Below are 15,783 nucleotides of genomic sequence, written 5' to 3'. Positions count from 1 at the left end.
CCAGTTTTGTTCTAGGAAACTGCTGAGGGGTTTTTCCTAAAAATTTACAGAGAAGGTCTGCCATCTGGTATGGAAAATTTTAGTCCAGATTTAATTTGGCAGAAATTTGACCAATTAAAAATAGTTGTACTATCTTCAGTATATGGCAGACTTCATTTTAGACAGTGCTACCAGAAGTGTTTGTAACATCACCATATTTATGGTAGTACCTCATGTTAATACTTACTTGTCCTTCAAATACCTTGAAATCTAAGCAGATAAGCAACAGGGCAATGAGAAGAACCTTTAGTCTGACCCATTTTGCTCCCTGTTGTGTCAGTGGTAGTGCATGTAAGAGTAGCAGCTGTGTGGTAATGCTTCTCTTGAAATAGAGATACCTCCAAACACCTCAAAACTAAGTAGATGAGCACATAGGGAAATGATAATAACCTATAGTCCAGTTTGTTCTGCTTCATATTTCTATTAAGTAACAGCTGAATAGCCAGCCATTGCTAGCTAAGGCAGATAGAGGGTAAAACAATTTTTAGCTGAGAAAACTTCCCTCTTTTTCTATCAGCAGCATTGATTGGAAATCTCTGTGCTGTAAAGCAGCTTGGGGTTATGTTCAGAAGCTGCTCATGGAGTGGTCCATAATTTCCTTATCCACCATGCTTGTGTTAATTTGATCTTAAAATCAAATTACCACAGATCAACAAAGGATTAAGTCGTGTAATTTGATCTTAAATCCGTTTATGCTTTTGATCCCTGTCATTTTTGTACATCATGAGTTGCACAGTTCAGTTATGTGCCTAGCATCATAATGATTTCTTGGTTTTGGGCTCATGCAACTTGTTTTCATCTAAGTTGTGTAGAGGTGTGTACTCTGGGGGATTGTATAACAACTTGTTTTGGTCACATAAGAGTTTGTGCTCAGCATTGTTTCTTTCTCTTCCAGGCTGGGCAAGTTTTAGGGTTTGATTACATGGAAATGTCTTAATGCCTTCTGTCGTTGCCTTCCCTATGCTTTTTTTCCTTTTTATGTGTCAAATGCTGTATATTTTATTATCTTTTATCTTGCTGCATCCATGTAATTGGCCCCTTACTGAAATCATCTCTTGTCTGCTTGCTGTTTGTTCTTTCTCCTCATTATCTGTGTTCAGATTTTGTCCATTAATTTCTCACTTTTTTCTCTCTTCCCTAGGTGTTGATGAATAGGGAAAAGTGTGTGTTTGGGTAGAAATAAAGCAATTTAGAGTTTTGCAAATGGTGAGGGCTGGAAGAAACAAGTGCATTTGTTCCCAATCCTTAACTACAGCTTAGTTTTATTTGCCCTAAGAATGGTTGAATTCCATTTTTTTTAGGGTGGCTCTTCATAGCTGTGAAAGCTGGATTCATTAAAATGAATAAGGCTTATGTAACCTAGAGGTTTGAGGCTATACATGTGCTCCAAATATTGAATACTGTTAAGTGTCATGCTCCCCAGGAGTACTGTGGATGCCTGCCCACAAGTGGGAAGGACAAGCATTCCATCTCTTAAAAGTTTTGTGTCTTTGAGCCTGAGAATGAGCAAGAGTTCATATCTTCTTTTGCTGCAGTGTATCTCTTCCTGATTTTGCTTTTGTTAGCTGGAGTTGCTAATAGGCTTCCATTTAAAATGAGTGAGTCTAAGGTACATACTGGTTGAAGTACAGGGAGGTCATGGTATTTTTTTTAAGTTTTACGTATGTTTGAAGCTGAGCAAACTTTTCGTAGACTCATAAAACTGGTTTGGATTGGAAGGGGCATTCAGGGTCATCCAGTTCTAGCTCCCTTGTCAGGGATAAGGACACTTTCTGGATTCTACATTATGCTCTAACATCTGGTGGAGTTTTTTTATTAATCTTGGTAGTTTCATTACCTTGGTAGGAACAAAATTTTAAGGTGCAGTTTGGTACCTAGGAGAAAGAAAATATGTTTTAATGTGACATTAGTTCTGGGCTGCTCAAGAATCCATTAAAATATGGGTGAGACTTACTGTGTGCTAGAGTAATACGTTTATGTGAGATAAAGCCCTAGCTAGGCTTATTTCTAGTATATGCTAATTGTTTGCTTTGTTTTATTTTTAATAAGTAAGAAATGGAAGAAGTGTTAATAATTGCATTTAGAAAAGAAAGTTTTTAAATAATCTCAATCTAATGAGAGCAGACTTATATTTTAACTTTATCAAGGAGTTTTGGTTAGCTTACAGTTTAGCTGGATATCCAGACATTTAACTAGTAAAGAATGAAAAGAAAATAAGAGGCATAATTTGTATTAATTAGAAACTGATCTCTGAATGGTACCGAAGTGCTCACTTTGAATTCACGGTGCAGTTAAAAAAAACCAAAAAAAACCAAACCAAACTTCTTTTTCTCTTTACAGGAAAGATGATAAAGATTATGCTTTAAAACAGATAGAAGGTACTGGAATTTCCATGTCTGCATGCAGAGAAATAGCAGTAAGTAACAGTTTTTTACTTGCAAACAAACTTACTTAAAGTATTAATTTGTATACATGCTGGGTTTTGTCTGCTCAATCGTGTTTTTCTGCTGTGGGTGCTATATTTTTATCATAGGGGTATAAAGTAAGTACAATGTCATGGAAGATTTTATGTACCTGTTTTGTCTGCTGTCTGAAATTGACAGTGTTTTTAAGTTACAATTTACTGCCTGCCTCAGGGCAGATTATATTTAAATGCAGCAGTTTAAAAACATGATTGGCGTTAGTGACCTAAATTACATATTTGGTCTTTTAGTATTGTACTTCAGTTCTTTTTCTAAAGAAATTAGTTCTTATTGGCTTACAATGATTAAAGCATTTTAATTTCTATTTGAGTGAAGATTTCAAACTAAACTGAAACTCTTTTAACTGTTGTTGCCTTGGAGGCTGTAATACAGTCATGAATGCTATTCAAATATTTTCTTTAGTTTTTCAGGTTTATATTTGTATATTTCATGTTGTTAGGAACTGGTGAATAATGCAGTCTAGTTAGAGTTTGTGAAAAGCTTGTGAAGAAACAGTGGAAAAACTGGTATTATGAAGCTTACCTGTTATATGTGCTTATGTTTTATTGCTGCTTGGGTTTGTTATTATTTAAATGTTTCAAATGAAATTGCTTACTAAAAGGAAATGCACATAACTTAAGGGTGTGTGTGGGAAGGGAATAGTTTATTTTCAGTCCATATTCCTCAAGCGTGTAAAACTTCACCCTAAATTTCATTTTCATTGACTGAAATGAATACTAGACATTTCCACTTAGTCAAGTTCCAGTTGGCTCAGTGATATCAAAAACATTAGTCCTTGAACTGAGGTGAAAAAGAAGCACAAAGTATATTCTTTAGGAGATGATCCTTTTGACCAATGGTGGAAGCTTAGCCTACCGCTATTGTAGACATCCACTCTGAACTAAAGGAACAGAAAACTGGTCTTAAAATTTGTTACTTTCAATCACTTGAGCACAAGTTTTCCAAATACTGTAACGTATGCTGAATGCTTTTAGGAAATGTCAGCAACCATTTCAGAGGGATTTGGGATAAGTTGTTGTCTTTCTGCAGTGATTTACTTAAAAAGATTTGAAAAAACTTGGCAGGAGAACCTTGGCTGGTGTTAGGGAGGTTTCTCTGCTCTCTGTATGACCCTAACTCAATTTCTTTGCATTATGAGAATCATTAATTTGGCTGACAGGCAGGAAGGATTTAGCCTCATTCCTCTTGGGCAGCAAGGTCCCCAGTATTAATGGAAAAGGAACGAGCAGCAGGAGTGCTTTCTTCATGCTCTGAGCTGCTGCAGCGAGTGCCTTTGGAAAAGAACAGCAGTACAGCTCAGCACCCATGTGAGACAGGGTTGGTGAGGGAAGGAGGGAGCACAGTGCAAATACCAAAGATAACAAGGAGGCAGGTATTCAGGGTGAAGAGGGGTGTGGGGCCCAAAAGCAGACATAGGGATAGAAAGAGAAACCAAAGAGAAAGAAGCAGTGTTTCTTCAGCTGTAGTTGACTTTGCTTCTGCTTCCAGGCTTGTGACTTCTAATAGTGTGGTTGAATTTTCCTGCAGTTGAATTAATAATTCACCGTGGACTTCTGGGTTTGAATTTGTTTTTGCCCTTCTTTTGATGTTGCTATTTGAAGTCAACAGGAGAATTTTTTTCCCCTGGAATGGTGTTGGTTATTTTAATTCTAAATAGATTTAAGTAGATTTTTTTCCCACACTTCTGTCAATTAATATTGTAAAAAGAGCAAAATGAACCTCCTGTGGAAGTAAATCAAATTGATGATAATAATCATACTATTTATATTGATGATATGAGTATATGTAATATATGTGAAAATGCTACTGAGTTAACCAGCAGTGTTTTACCCTGTTGTCTGTACATATAACTAATAAAATCATACGTTGTTGTACTTAAAAAGTCAAGGCTGCCAGACGTTGTTACAGTGTTCTGGACTATCCAAATTAATGCATTTGAAGAGCACAGAGGTGTTAAAAGGAACTAGGATGATTTGGTTTGCATATGAGCTGTATATATTCTACTCTGTGATGATCTGGGAAGAATGTAGTTTGATATAAATCCCGGTGAAACTGTTTATACAGCTCTGCCATGGCTTTTGTCTTACGATGACTAACTTCAGTTTTGGAGTATTGAGTAATTTTTATCTTTAAAAATGCCCATAACTTACTCTTCTAAGACATCTGTTTGATGCAGGCACCTGATTTGGAGAGCAGTATAAGAAAAATAGAGTAACTATTGAAATTCATCTGTTACAAGGGAGGGTTTGAACCGAGTTAGAGACCTGATTTCAGACCTCTGAAGCAGTTATGGGATTAGTTTAAAGAAGTGATTTGTTTTTTTCTTCAATCATTTGAACTTGGATTTTCTTCAACCATTTGTTTACTTGGTGGAGTTAACAGTTACTGTGCTAATTGAATCAATATGTTTCATATCAAGCTAGTTGAAGAGTTTTGTTTTTCCATATCTTTGCCCCATTCATCCACCATGGTAAACCTTTGTGAATCCTGCCTCTTTCAGAACCTTTACTGAATGTTTGGCTGCTCATATCTTGTTCTCTGCAGATCTTGTGCACTGCCTGCTATGCTGGGTATCTGTCTTGTGATCTGCAATTTCACTTCTGTGGATTTAGGCAGGCACTAAAAACTGCATGTTCAGCATGCCAAGAGTTGAATTTGTGGTAGATGGGAGAGCAGAGAGATAGAATGGTGAGAAGATTTGTATAAAAATATGCAGAATGTACAAGCCCAAATGATTGATTCCTCATCTTCTGATTTAATCACGTGGAAGAAAGTCATTAAAGTCTATCCACCTGGAGTAGTGGAGCAAATGCTATTTCACAGTTTGCAAAGCAGGAGAACTCTTCAAGGCTATAGAAAGCTGAAGTAGTTAACCAGGCTTTAAATAGAGCTTCAGGATTTTGGCTCAGTTTCCTATACAGAAGTCCTAGGTTTTGAAGCAACCAAGTGACTTGCTGACATGTTTTATGCTGATTAGCATTTTTCATTCAGTTTTAGCAGGTTTGCAAGTATTTTGCTTGCATATGCTTCCTTTGGCTAGTGAGGAGATTGAGGTTTTGTTTGGGATTTTTGTGTTTTGTTTAATTGAGAGAGCTATGAGGGTTTCGGGTTTTTGTTTTTTCTTTTCGCCAGTTTTCCGTGTAATTTGTTTATTGGTGCCTGGTTAGGTCAACAGAAATATTCAATAGCATTAATTTTTGTCTTGACTTTGAAGAGGAAGTGCTGGATGTCGTAGCAGATGCTTTCAGTGATGGAAATGGTGAATGTAACAATGCAGATCTGGGATGGACAGTGCTGTGCTCTGGCTGTCTCCTGTCTGTGTTGTGTCCTTTAAAGGCCATATCTAGCTTGTGTGAGTTAAAACAACCTTGGGGCTGCCAGGGATGGAACAGAAAACTACAGAACAATAAGCAGCTGGCTTCTCTGGTTGTTTTCACTCTTTAGGTCTGCCTTGGAGGCATTCCTAGGATTTTGTTTCCTCTTATAATAAGTGCAGGCTGTTATCACAAAAGATGATGTCCTCTGTGTTGGATCTAGTGATAGTGTGACTGTAGGACATTCATCTTCGGCAAAGGGCAAAAGATCAGTTTTGCTAGTTTTGTGGAGTGAGCAAACAGAGTTGAACCATCCTTTGGATGTGCTGTTACTTAGCAGAGTTCCTGTGAAAGGGTGAGCCCCTGCAGCAGGCCTGCTCATCTCTGTATCTGCACTGTCCCCATGGCTTTCACCAGGGCTGGTGGAGGGTGGCAGAGGTAGAGACAGAGGCACAGCAGCAGGCCCAGTCCCCATGGAAAGTAAGAAGGGAGCTGCTGTTGTTGAGTGGCCTTGCCTGAGTTGACCTTGGTGGAGGAGGCTCTTCTAGAGAATAATTGGTCCTACTCACACCCTGAGCCTTCCATGCCCTGGGTGACAACAGTTGGTGATTATCAGGTCTCTCCTCCCTCTGACAGTGGAAGGGATGGAAGAAGTGTGTAAGGGCACTTTCAAAGCCAGTCTGAGGATGACAGTGATCTCTGCAGCCTGCAGCAGCCAGAGGGACCCCATGAGGCAGAAGCCAAAACTGGGTGACACCAAGATTTACCCTCTTCCCCTGGTAAAGAGCAAATAACTCCCCCAAGTGAGCTTGTCTGAAGAAATCCTGAACCAGCTGTGTGCCAATGAACAATAGTTGGATGCAGGTTCCTCAGGTTATGGGGGCTCTCATGTCCCTTCCACACCAACAGTGAAAGCAGTTTCCCACAAGAAAGACCAAACACAGGAATTACTTGGATGAGCGTGTCTTCCTCATGTCAGAGGGCATGTTATGGTTTCTTGGCAATCTTTCTATGTAGTGAAAGGTGACAAAGTACCAAGGAAGACAGATGTTTGATTTGACTCTTTTTGGCATGTTTAATGATTCTCAAATGCTTTAGTTTAAATACTAACATGGTATGTAAAATATCAGTTGTGACTGAGTACCAAGCTACATTACTGATCTGAAGACAGTATTGAGAGATTTTGTGTAAAGGGAGTTTAGCACTGTTTTTAGTTCTGTGACAGTGGGACAAAGATGCTGACTAAATGTTCTAATTAGAATACTTAGGAATCATAATGTTTTCTGTGAACAGCAGAATTTGTTCAAGCTTGACATTCCAGTGTCTGTCTCATCTGGGTTCTTCACCCACCTCCTTACTCTGACAGCACATTTAGTAGCACCTCTTTTAAAACTTCAAATGTGTTTGGAATTAGAAGGTGCTAATAAATATTAACTTGCATGTGACATCACATAAGACTCACTTATTTTAGAAACTGCAGAAGGTAAAAAGAAATATGGTGTTTTTTTCCTCTTGACATTTTGTGTTGTCAGGCTTCTTCTTTGCACATTTAGGACTTAAAAAAAAATCAAAAGAATAAAATATACAACTTAGTGAAATTGTTGCTTTGTATGAAGAACTGCAGCTCCAAAAATGTGTTGTCAGCTTCATAATAAATTCTTAAGAGTGAGCAGTATTATAACTTTTTGTTACAATGCCTTTGTAAGCTTTTATTTGATCAGTTCTGAAAGGAAAATAGCTTGTACTTTCAGCAGGTATTCTGTTCTTTTTTAGTACTGTGGAATGTCTGACTCGTGAGAATATAAAACTAAATCGTATTTACATTGAAGCAAACAGATCCTGAATCTGATGCATAGCAGCTAAGCCAGCTTGGGATTTGAGCAGTTGCATAATAAAATTTGGGGGTTAGTTTATATAACAAGTTTAAAGCACTGTTTCATAGGAAACAAAGAATAGCTATTGGAAACTTTTAACAAATGTTTGTGGTTTAGAATTGGGTGACATGTCTGGAGTCATCATATTCTACTCCTGCTCTTGCAGACAAGCAATGGATACTTAGAAAAATATAGCAAGCTACGAGTTAAACTCGTAAGGAAAAGAGATCTCTGAAGCAGTTTGAGTTTCATTCTAGTAATGAGTCTGTGAACATTATTCAGCCTTTAAGCTAAAATTAATCATGACTAATTTGTACCCATTTGTACTTATCATAATATTGTCAGTTAGTTAAAAGAGCTCTTCTGCTCTCATTTTAAAGAGAGAGGTAGTCTTTCTTCTCTGCTTTGTTTTGGCTATAAGCAATTTGGCTTGGCTTGCTGGTTTTCTTTGAGCAGTAGGCTCTCCCTTCCTCTGGGTGTAGGCTTGGGTTTTCTTTACTCTGTTGCAGTTGGAATTAATCTTCCCTGAATGGGCCAGAATTATGCGTAGTGGTTCCGGTAATGTCTTATTGCTGCCTATTCTCACCTGTTGTAGCAATAATTCCTCTTGCTCTTTACTTGTTATAGGATGAGTAAAATTTGTCATTCTCCTTCCAGTCTGAAAGTTGCCATTCTGCATCATTTGCAGTCTGTTTTATGTTCTGAGGCCCTGCTTACCCATTTTTCCATTGCAAGGCCATGGCATGACTATTAATATATGATGTTTGTTTTTGGATTCCTTGGTGAAACTGGTGTGAGCCTTTTTGAAGCATGAAATGATGATTAGAGTTGGAATTTATACCATACAATTAGCCATGTAATGCAATAGTGACTTTTGTTTAAATGAGTGTTTGGTTGATACTGCCAGTGGCTCTCTGTTTAGCCAGATTTCTGACTGTCCTAGGGTTTGGGAGAAGAGCTGCATGGTGCTCAAAGGATGGCTGTCAGAACAAGAAGCTGCTTTTTCTAAAACAGCTGATGCCCTAACATAGGGGAAACTCAGTCTGGGCCAAGTTACCTGGTAAATTGCTCAACGGTTGTGGCCCATCATAGGATTTTGGGATCATTTAGGTTTGGAAAGACCTGTATTGTCAAGTCCAACCATTAATGCAGCACTGCCAATTCCAGCACTAAACCATGTCCCTCAGTAGCAACTCACCTGCATGTCTTTTAAATACCTCCAGGCATGGCAACACAACACTTTCCTGGGCCTCCTGTTCCAGTCCTTGACAAGCATTTTGGTGAAATAATTTTTCCTGATAATGGATCTTAACCTCCCCTGTGCAACTTGAATTATAGAAGTAAGCATGGTAGTATTGCAAGGCTACGTTTTGCAGGTTAACATTCCCCGTGCACCACAAATGTTAGCAGGTATCAAGAGCAGGGGTGAAATGGCATTTGCAGCAGAGATAGAATTCCTCATCGATGTGAAGAATGCTGTGTCTTGGCTCATAAGAAGTGTTGTAGTTGTGGAGAGCTTTATGTGAAATGTGGGAATATCACCAGGGAAAGCAGGTTATGTTCATAAAAAACGGTGCTGACTTCAGCTCATATTTTATGTGAAAGATAATTGTTGTTAGTGCAAGAAAAGATTGGCCTTAGTCATGCTGCAGTTCTCCTGGTTCCCTTACTGCTGCTGCTGATTATTTAATAACATCCTGTTTTACTTCACTTTCTCCTTGTTCCTGAAGCAATTTACAGTTTTATGCATCTTTGGGACACTTTGATTTACTGTCCCTCAGCTGCCCCATGGCTGTGTGAAATGAGCATTTCTTCATTTCAAGAGGGAGATGGAGGGACCTTAGTGTGAGCTCAGGACTGCACACAGGGGTGCTGTTTCCTTTGCTGGATCTTGAACTGTATGAAAACAAGGGCAAGACCAGCCAGGGACAAACATGGGCTTCTAAAACAGATGTACTGGCATATTTGTAATTTGCTGATTTCTATTTCTTTGAAGGTCTGTTGGGTCTCCCTTCTTTATATGGGGGTACCCGGACTAACTAATATAAGACAAACCTTTCTGGTTGAGGAAATAGATTTGAATCATAATGTGATATGGAAATGAAAAGGAAGGCAATTTTCTGAGAGCCAAACACATAATTTTTGTCTGCTTTCTCTTTGTGTTTTACAGAACTGAGCTAGGATAGACAGAAGCAGTTAGATAACAAAGTCATTAGGCCAAAAAATAGCTTTTATCATTAGCAGGCATCATACTGATAGTCAAAGCATGTTTTTTGCAGTCTGCTTTGTCTGAACTGACTTTGTTTCAACTCTGTCAGCTGCTGGGCACAAGTCAAGTCATCTGGTAGGAAAGACATGTGGTTTATGGGCTACAGAGGCTGGGTTTGTTGAATCTGAGGTTGCTGGAAATGCTCTTTACAGCCCATGTGATGTGTCATCATCTGCACGAGCTCTTTCAGATACTTCAGACAGTTGTTTGCATTTGTCACTGTGAGCGTTTCAGTCTTTCCAAGACAGTGATTCAGGAATCATCTGCCACCACTGCAGCAATCATTTCCTTATTCTGATGGTTTTGCTGGTGTATGATAGCCATCCTCTTCACTGGGATGCTTGTGGCTGTCTGGCTTTGACTGAACCCGTAAGGTTTTTTTAGCAAATTAAAAAAATGTGGATTTAACAGCTATTTAGCACAAAAGGCAAAAGCAGAAACCAGCAAGAATGATAAACTGAGTACGCAGATGCAAAACAGTACCAGGTGCTGTCAGTGTCAGTAACAAAGGCCAGAACTCCTAACACAGTGGTGATGGGTTACAAAAGGGACTTCTCAGGTGTGTTCTTGAAGAGTGTCAGCTTGACTGATGAGAAGGAGGGCAGGTTGCTATGAAAGTTTTAGGAGGATAGTGGGGTTTTCGGGTATTTGAGAGGATTGCTGGGATGTTTAGAAGAAAAATAAAAGGCAGGAAGGGGAGTGATCAAGGTGGAGTGGTGAGGAAAAAAGCAAGGAATGCTGTCAATCTCAAAGTCTGCAAAGACAACTGTAGAACAAACAAGGGAGAATTCTATGTTGCCTTGCTACACAGACAGGGAATCCTTCTGCTGCATTACTTAAAAGTTTCTCATATTTGTGTCCAGTTTTGGTGATAGGTTTTCTGTGTGTTCTCCAAGCTGAATCACATTTCATGGGAAGAGGCTGGATTTTTTTAGGTAGGTGATAGCTGCTGTCTTGGGAGTAAGGAGTAGGAGACACTTAAAATGCGATCAGAAAGGACAAAAGAGAACATTACGTTATTTTTTTGGAGCTCTAACTAGTATCTGCATCTTTCAAAATTTTCAAAATATTCAAAAGGAATAGTTTGTTGTATCTGGTACAACGTGTCCATTAGGTCACAGGAAATACCATATTTTGGTATGGATGCTTAGCTGTTGAACTATCATGTAATCTTCTGATACAGTTAATTAAAATTTCTAGCATAAATTTATTATGTGGATTGATGCTGATTAAAGAAAAATTCCTTTGTTATAGGGACTGGCACAGTGTATTCTTAAACCCTACAACATGATTTGCCATTCTTTGATGCTGTGCTTGCTGGTCTGGCTTGCAGTTAATCTTCTCTACATCAGCCTGTATGGTGGAGTGTGTTGGATTTGTGACTAAAGCATTGTTGGTATGCCAGCAGTGCTTTGGCTATTGCTTGCAGTGTTCAGTCTTCCTCTGTTTCCCATTCCTGCCCCTCCTTTCTTTGGAGGAGTAGCCTTTGCTTGGAGGCTGGCTGGGCATCAGTTCTCTTGTGGGAGGTTGTACATGATTGCCTTTGCATTGCTTCTGTTGTTTGTTTTTTGTGGATGTGGTGTTTAATTCCTCTTTCTTTCATTTACTAAGCTGTCTTACCTCACAAATTCCTTGCATTTTTGTTCTTCCATTCATGGCTGACTGAGAGAGATGAGCAAGTGGCTCTGTGGGGTTTAGCTTCTGGCTGGGGTTAAGTTACTGTGAGCAGTCCCCACCTGTAATTGATTAAAAAGTGCAAATAAGCATTTCTTGTTTTTTCCCATACTGATCTTATTCTCTCTAAGAATTACAGGCATTTAAAGAATTCCATACTTCTTGTGGATCCCACCTTTAAGTGCCTTGATGTATTGCTTTTACAAATCTTAGAATTTTACCATGCTGAAACTCTACAGCCTTCTGCATTGATTTCTACTGTTGCTTTGTCTCCTCTACACTATCTCTCTGTTTGATCTTATACTTCAGGTAAAATCTCTGTGAGCTATCAGTCCTTTATTCCAACAAATGCTACACTGAAGACTGGTCAGTGAGTCATAATGCAAGTCTGTCTCAAATGAAAGAAGGAAACAAGAACACATATATGTTACACACAATATATTTCCATTTTACTATCTCAGTAGCAGCTAAAATTTTAGCACTTATGACAAAGGTATAAATAAAAAGGATTTTTTTTTTATTTCCTGTTATGTAGTGGAAAAAACTATTTTTTGTTGAGTGTCAGAGGTAAATTCTGTATTCAAAGAATAGTTTCATTCTCCGTTGGCATTTTTTTAAAAAAGAAAAAGCCCTAACGATTCCTTTTAATAAAGAAATGTCATCATTTTTGGCACACTGAACTGTTAGGAATTTGACTACTCTTGAGTAGTCACATTTAACTGCAGTTTGCTTAGATAAAGCTTTTGTTTCTTTCTTACCAATTTAATGAGTGCAGTATGATTGTAACATGACCAGTAGAGCTCAAATAGACTGATGCTGTCTGCATTCAGTTGTTGTGCTGTATCTCAGCTATGCTTTCCTTTTGGTGGGGTTCGAACTATAGTTTGTGAAGCAGCTGAACTGGTTTAATGGCTCACTACTGCTGAAAGATGTTCCAGCTGTGTCCCTTTGCTAGGGCTGTCTCTGCTGTTAGTACCCTGATTTGTCTCAGCTCAAGAGCTCCGTACCAGGTTACCTTTTACCAGCCTTTGTGCATACAGAGTAGTTTTCTCTTGAACTGGGTGCTGTTTTATGGGTGGCTTATTGTACTATCTGGTGTGATCTGTGTTGTGGCAAGAAGCTGGACCTTCTTCTGTGGAGAGTGGTGACTTTGTAGATGAGCAGAATGCACCTTACAAAACACATCTTGGTTTAGTGACTGCATTGACGAGCTCTACATCAGCCATCCCATTCAGTCTCAAATGACTGCAACCAAAATGAAGCATTTTCAGATAACTGGGAGTGAGGAGAAAATGGGGTACTCCAACTGGGACTCTTGAAGATTACAGCCTATGTAAAAGGGCAGATGCCACAGCTGGCTGTTTGCAGAGTCATCTTGGTCCTGGATAATAATGAGATTTACATGGAGTTGGGCTTTTAGAGAATGAATAGGAAGTGAGTGCCCTGAGGGGGTTATGACCTGCTTTCAGCTTTGGTTTGAAACTGGTTCTTTCATGAAAAAAAAAAGTGGTGTTCTATGGCTTGCAGATTTCAACTTTTGTTGTTTGTGTTTTAAATATCCCAGCTCTGGATGTATGGATATAACTGTTGCGGACTTTTTCTTTTGCAGTTGCTGCGGGAGCTCAAGCATCCAAATGTCATTTCTCTGCAAAAAGTGTTCCTTTCTCATGCTGACAGGAAAGTGTGGCTTCTCTTTGACTACGCTGAGCATGACCTCTGGGTAAGGTGAATTGTTTGTAGGTACCAGGCTTAGAATTTTAGTTGCAGCAAATGAGAGACGCATAATTTTTAAATACAGCATAGCTGCTTTCTCCATGTTGGAAGCATTTTCAGTACTAAATGGAAAGAAATGGAAAATGTTAAGTAAACATACCACACAGTTAACTTGTGATCTCTTTAAGAAGATAAAAAATGGCAAAAAATCTGCAGAAATCAGCTCTCAGTAGCTAGAAGTCTACTTAAATAAATGTAGCTATAAATCCCTATTAGAGCTAAAGTAGGGTGCAGGAAAATGCATTGATTACGCACGTGGATCCCCTTTGAAAAATGACTAACTTATTTTTTTGAACAGGACAGTTCAGAGTTTTAGTTGCATTGATTGTCATCCACGAATACTTGAAATAAGAGTAGTTACACTGTTCATTTAATTCATACATTTCAGTGGGAAAAATTTTTCTCAACTCATCTGCAGAAATTCTGTGTATTTGGGAGGAAAGCTATTTATTCCTAATTGCAAGATACGGCTTTAAAATATAAACCTGTTGGAGGCAAAGTAAATTTGTTTTAATATACATACTGTATTCCTCTGTTAACTTAATATTTGTAAGCTTAATATCCATTCAGAATACTTAAAAAATAAAATAGCATGGTAAAACATGAAAAATAATGTGCAGCCTGGACTTCCCTGAAAAAAGGTGTGTGTGCCTCATATTAATGCTGACATACATTTGGAACATTGCTTTCAATGCAACAAATCTTAACCTCAAAAGATGCTAAGATTTGTATCAAAAGGTGCCACAGAAACAATTTGTAATGAGATGGAAATTTTTATGAATGTGTACATGTGAGGATGGCATAGTATGAATCATGAGTTGTTTTTTCATCAGCATGTCACTTAGCACAAACCAAAGTAAAACTAATTTCTTCTGAAAATGCTGTTCCTTATAGTTTGGAATTATTCAGTAGCATTTGCCTAAAAGCCAGTGTGTCAGTTTTCTTTGCACTAAATTAAATGAAAGATATTTTCTTACAGCTTCTTACCTGTCTTGGAAGTTCTGATACTTGGTATTGAGGTTTTGTTACCAAAATAAAATTAGAGACAAAAAAGTTAGCAAACAGCTGAAATGTTGACATTCTGGAGGCTGATAAACAGCAACAACATCTTGAGGAAATGGAGTACAGTTGGTTTGTTTTGTTTCTATTTTAATATGATGGAAAAATAAGAGCACTCTTTTTTTCACTACTCCCCCATATTTATGACATGCTAAGCTACAGAAGTCTCGGAACGTTTGAGGGGTTTTTTTCTGTTTCAAAATGTGCTACAAGTCTTCATATTTGTTAGCGGTATTATTACTATGACCTGTACTTGTTTGTATTTATACATTTCTTCATTGCTTCATAAACCTAAATCATCACAGAAATCTTTCTGTTAATGAAACACTGGTTTATATGTAAGTAACTTAGGAATTACTCTCATTTTTGACCTTTATGCTTACATGCATACACCTGCATGAACTCCAGAATTTCCCCGCTGCACCAGCTCCTGGTTGTTCACTGTACCTGGATGTGAGAGACTTGGTTGCGATGACTGGGTTGGCTCTGTGCCCCAAAGAGCCAGCAATGGATCAAGTGCTCCAGCACTGCGTGTATTTAGCACAGCAGGTTTTAAGTAAGGCTGGGAAAGGGCCAGATAATACAGAGTGTATTAGAGCAGGAGCAAAAGAAGTTTAGAACAACCATCTGTCTTTCTGCCTGTCTCTGAAGATTCACTTCTCTCTGTCCACTGTATGAAAATAACATTTGTTTTGGAGTTGGTGGAAGTGTGAGGTGAGAGGAGGTGAAACTTGTGGCTTAGGCTGAGGGATGCTTGTGCATGTGGTGCTTGGCTTATAGTACAGGGACTGTCACCTTTTCATCAATGCTTCTTTGTCCATCTCCAGTTTTACCATTGTCAGGGCAGAAATGTGCCTGTTCTGCACAGGAAAGCAAGGCTTGCTGCCTGAAGCGAAGGAAGGCAGGCTGTGTGGAGCTGGGCTGCAGCAGGAGAGGAAAGGCAGTTTCCCGAAGGGTGTTAGATAGTTGGGTTAGCTAATTTGCACCCGGAATAGAAGGGTCATAAATGTAGTAGGAAGAGCACATGATAGAAGTTTGGAGCCAGGTTTTGGTAGACAAGATCTGGGCTGTTTTGATGATCACACAAGTGCAAGCCATTACAGAAATAAAATGTGATACGATAAGTTTGTTCTAGAGATTGCCTCTGTGTTTGAAGGAGGCAAACATGGAAATGATGGTTACCATGACTATGGCACACCTTGCTGTTGAACTTAGTGACACCTGGGACTCAAGTGCTATGACAACACATCCTTTTGCACTCCTCCTTTGTGCCAGACATCATTGCTTGTGTCTAAACG

General features: G+C 38.8%; 1 protein-coding gene across 3 annotated transcripts in view; it reads left to right on the top strand.

The window, feature by feature from the left end:
* Positions 1 to 15,783, top strand: part of CDK8 (cyclin dependent kinase 8) — a 75,379-nt gene that overhangs the window by 21,262 nt on the left and 38,334 nt on the right. For all 3 annotated transcript variants that reach the window (XM_014254969.2, XM_014254896.2, XM_005516274.2), the window contains exons 2-3: positions 2,380 to 2,455; positions 13,263 to 13,373. In XM_014254969.2, the coding sequence (XP_014110444.1) occupies positions 2,380 to 2,455; positions 13,263 to 13,373 (187 nt within the window). The remainder of the gene's footprint in view (positions 1 to 2,379; positions 2,456 to 13,262; positions 13,374 to 15,783) is intronic.

Source organism: Pseudopodoces humilis, chromosome 2, assembly GCF_049639895.1.
Source record: "Pseudopodoces humilis isolate 2021_Gansu_Grassland_sample_001 chromosome 2, ASM4963989v1, whole genome shotgun sequence".
NCBI lineage: Eukaryota > Metazoa > Chordata > Aves > Passeriformes > Paridae > Pseudopodoces > Pseudopodoces humilis.
Note: the sequence above shows the minus strand (reverse complement) of the source record. Positions and strands in the feature narration are given on the sequence as shown.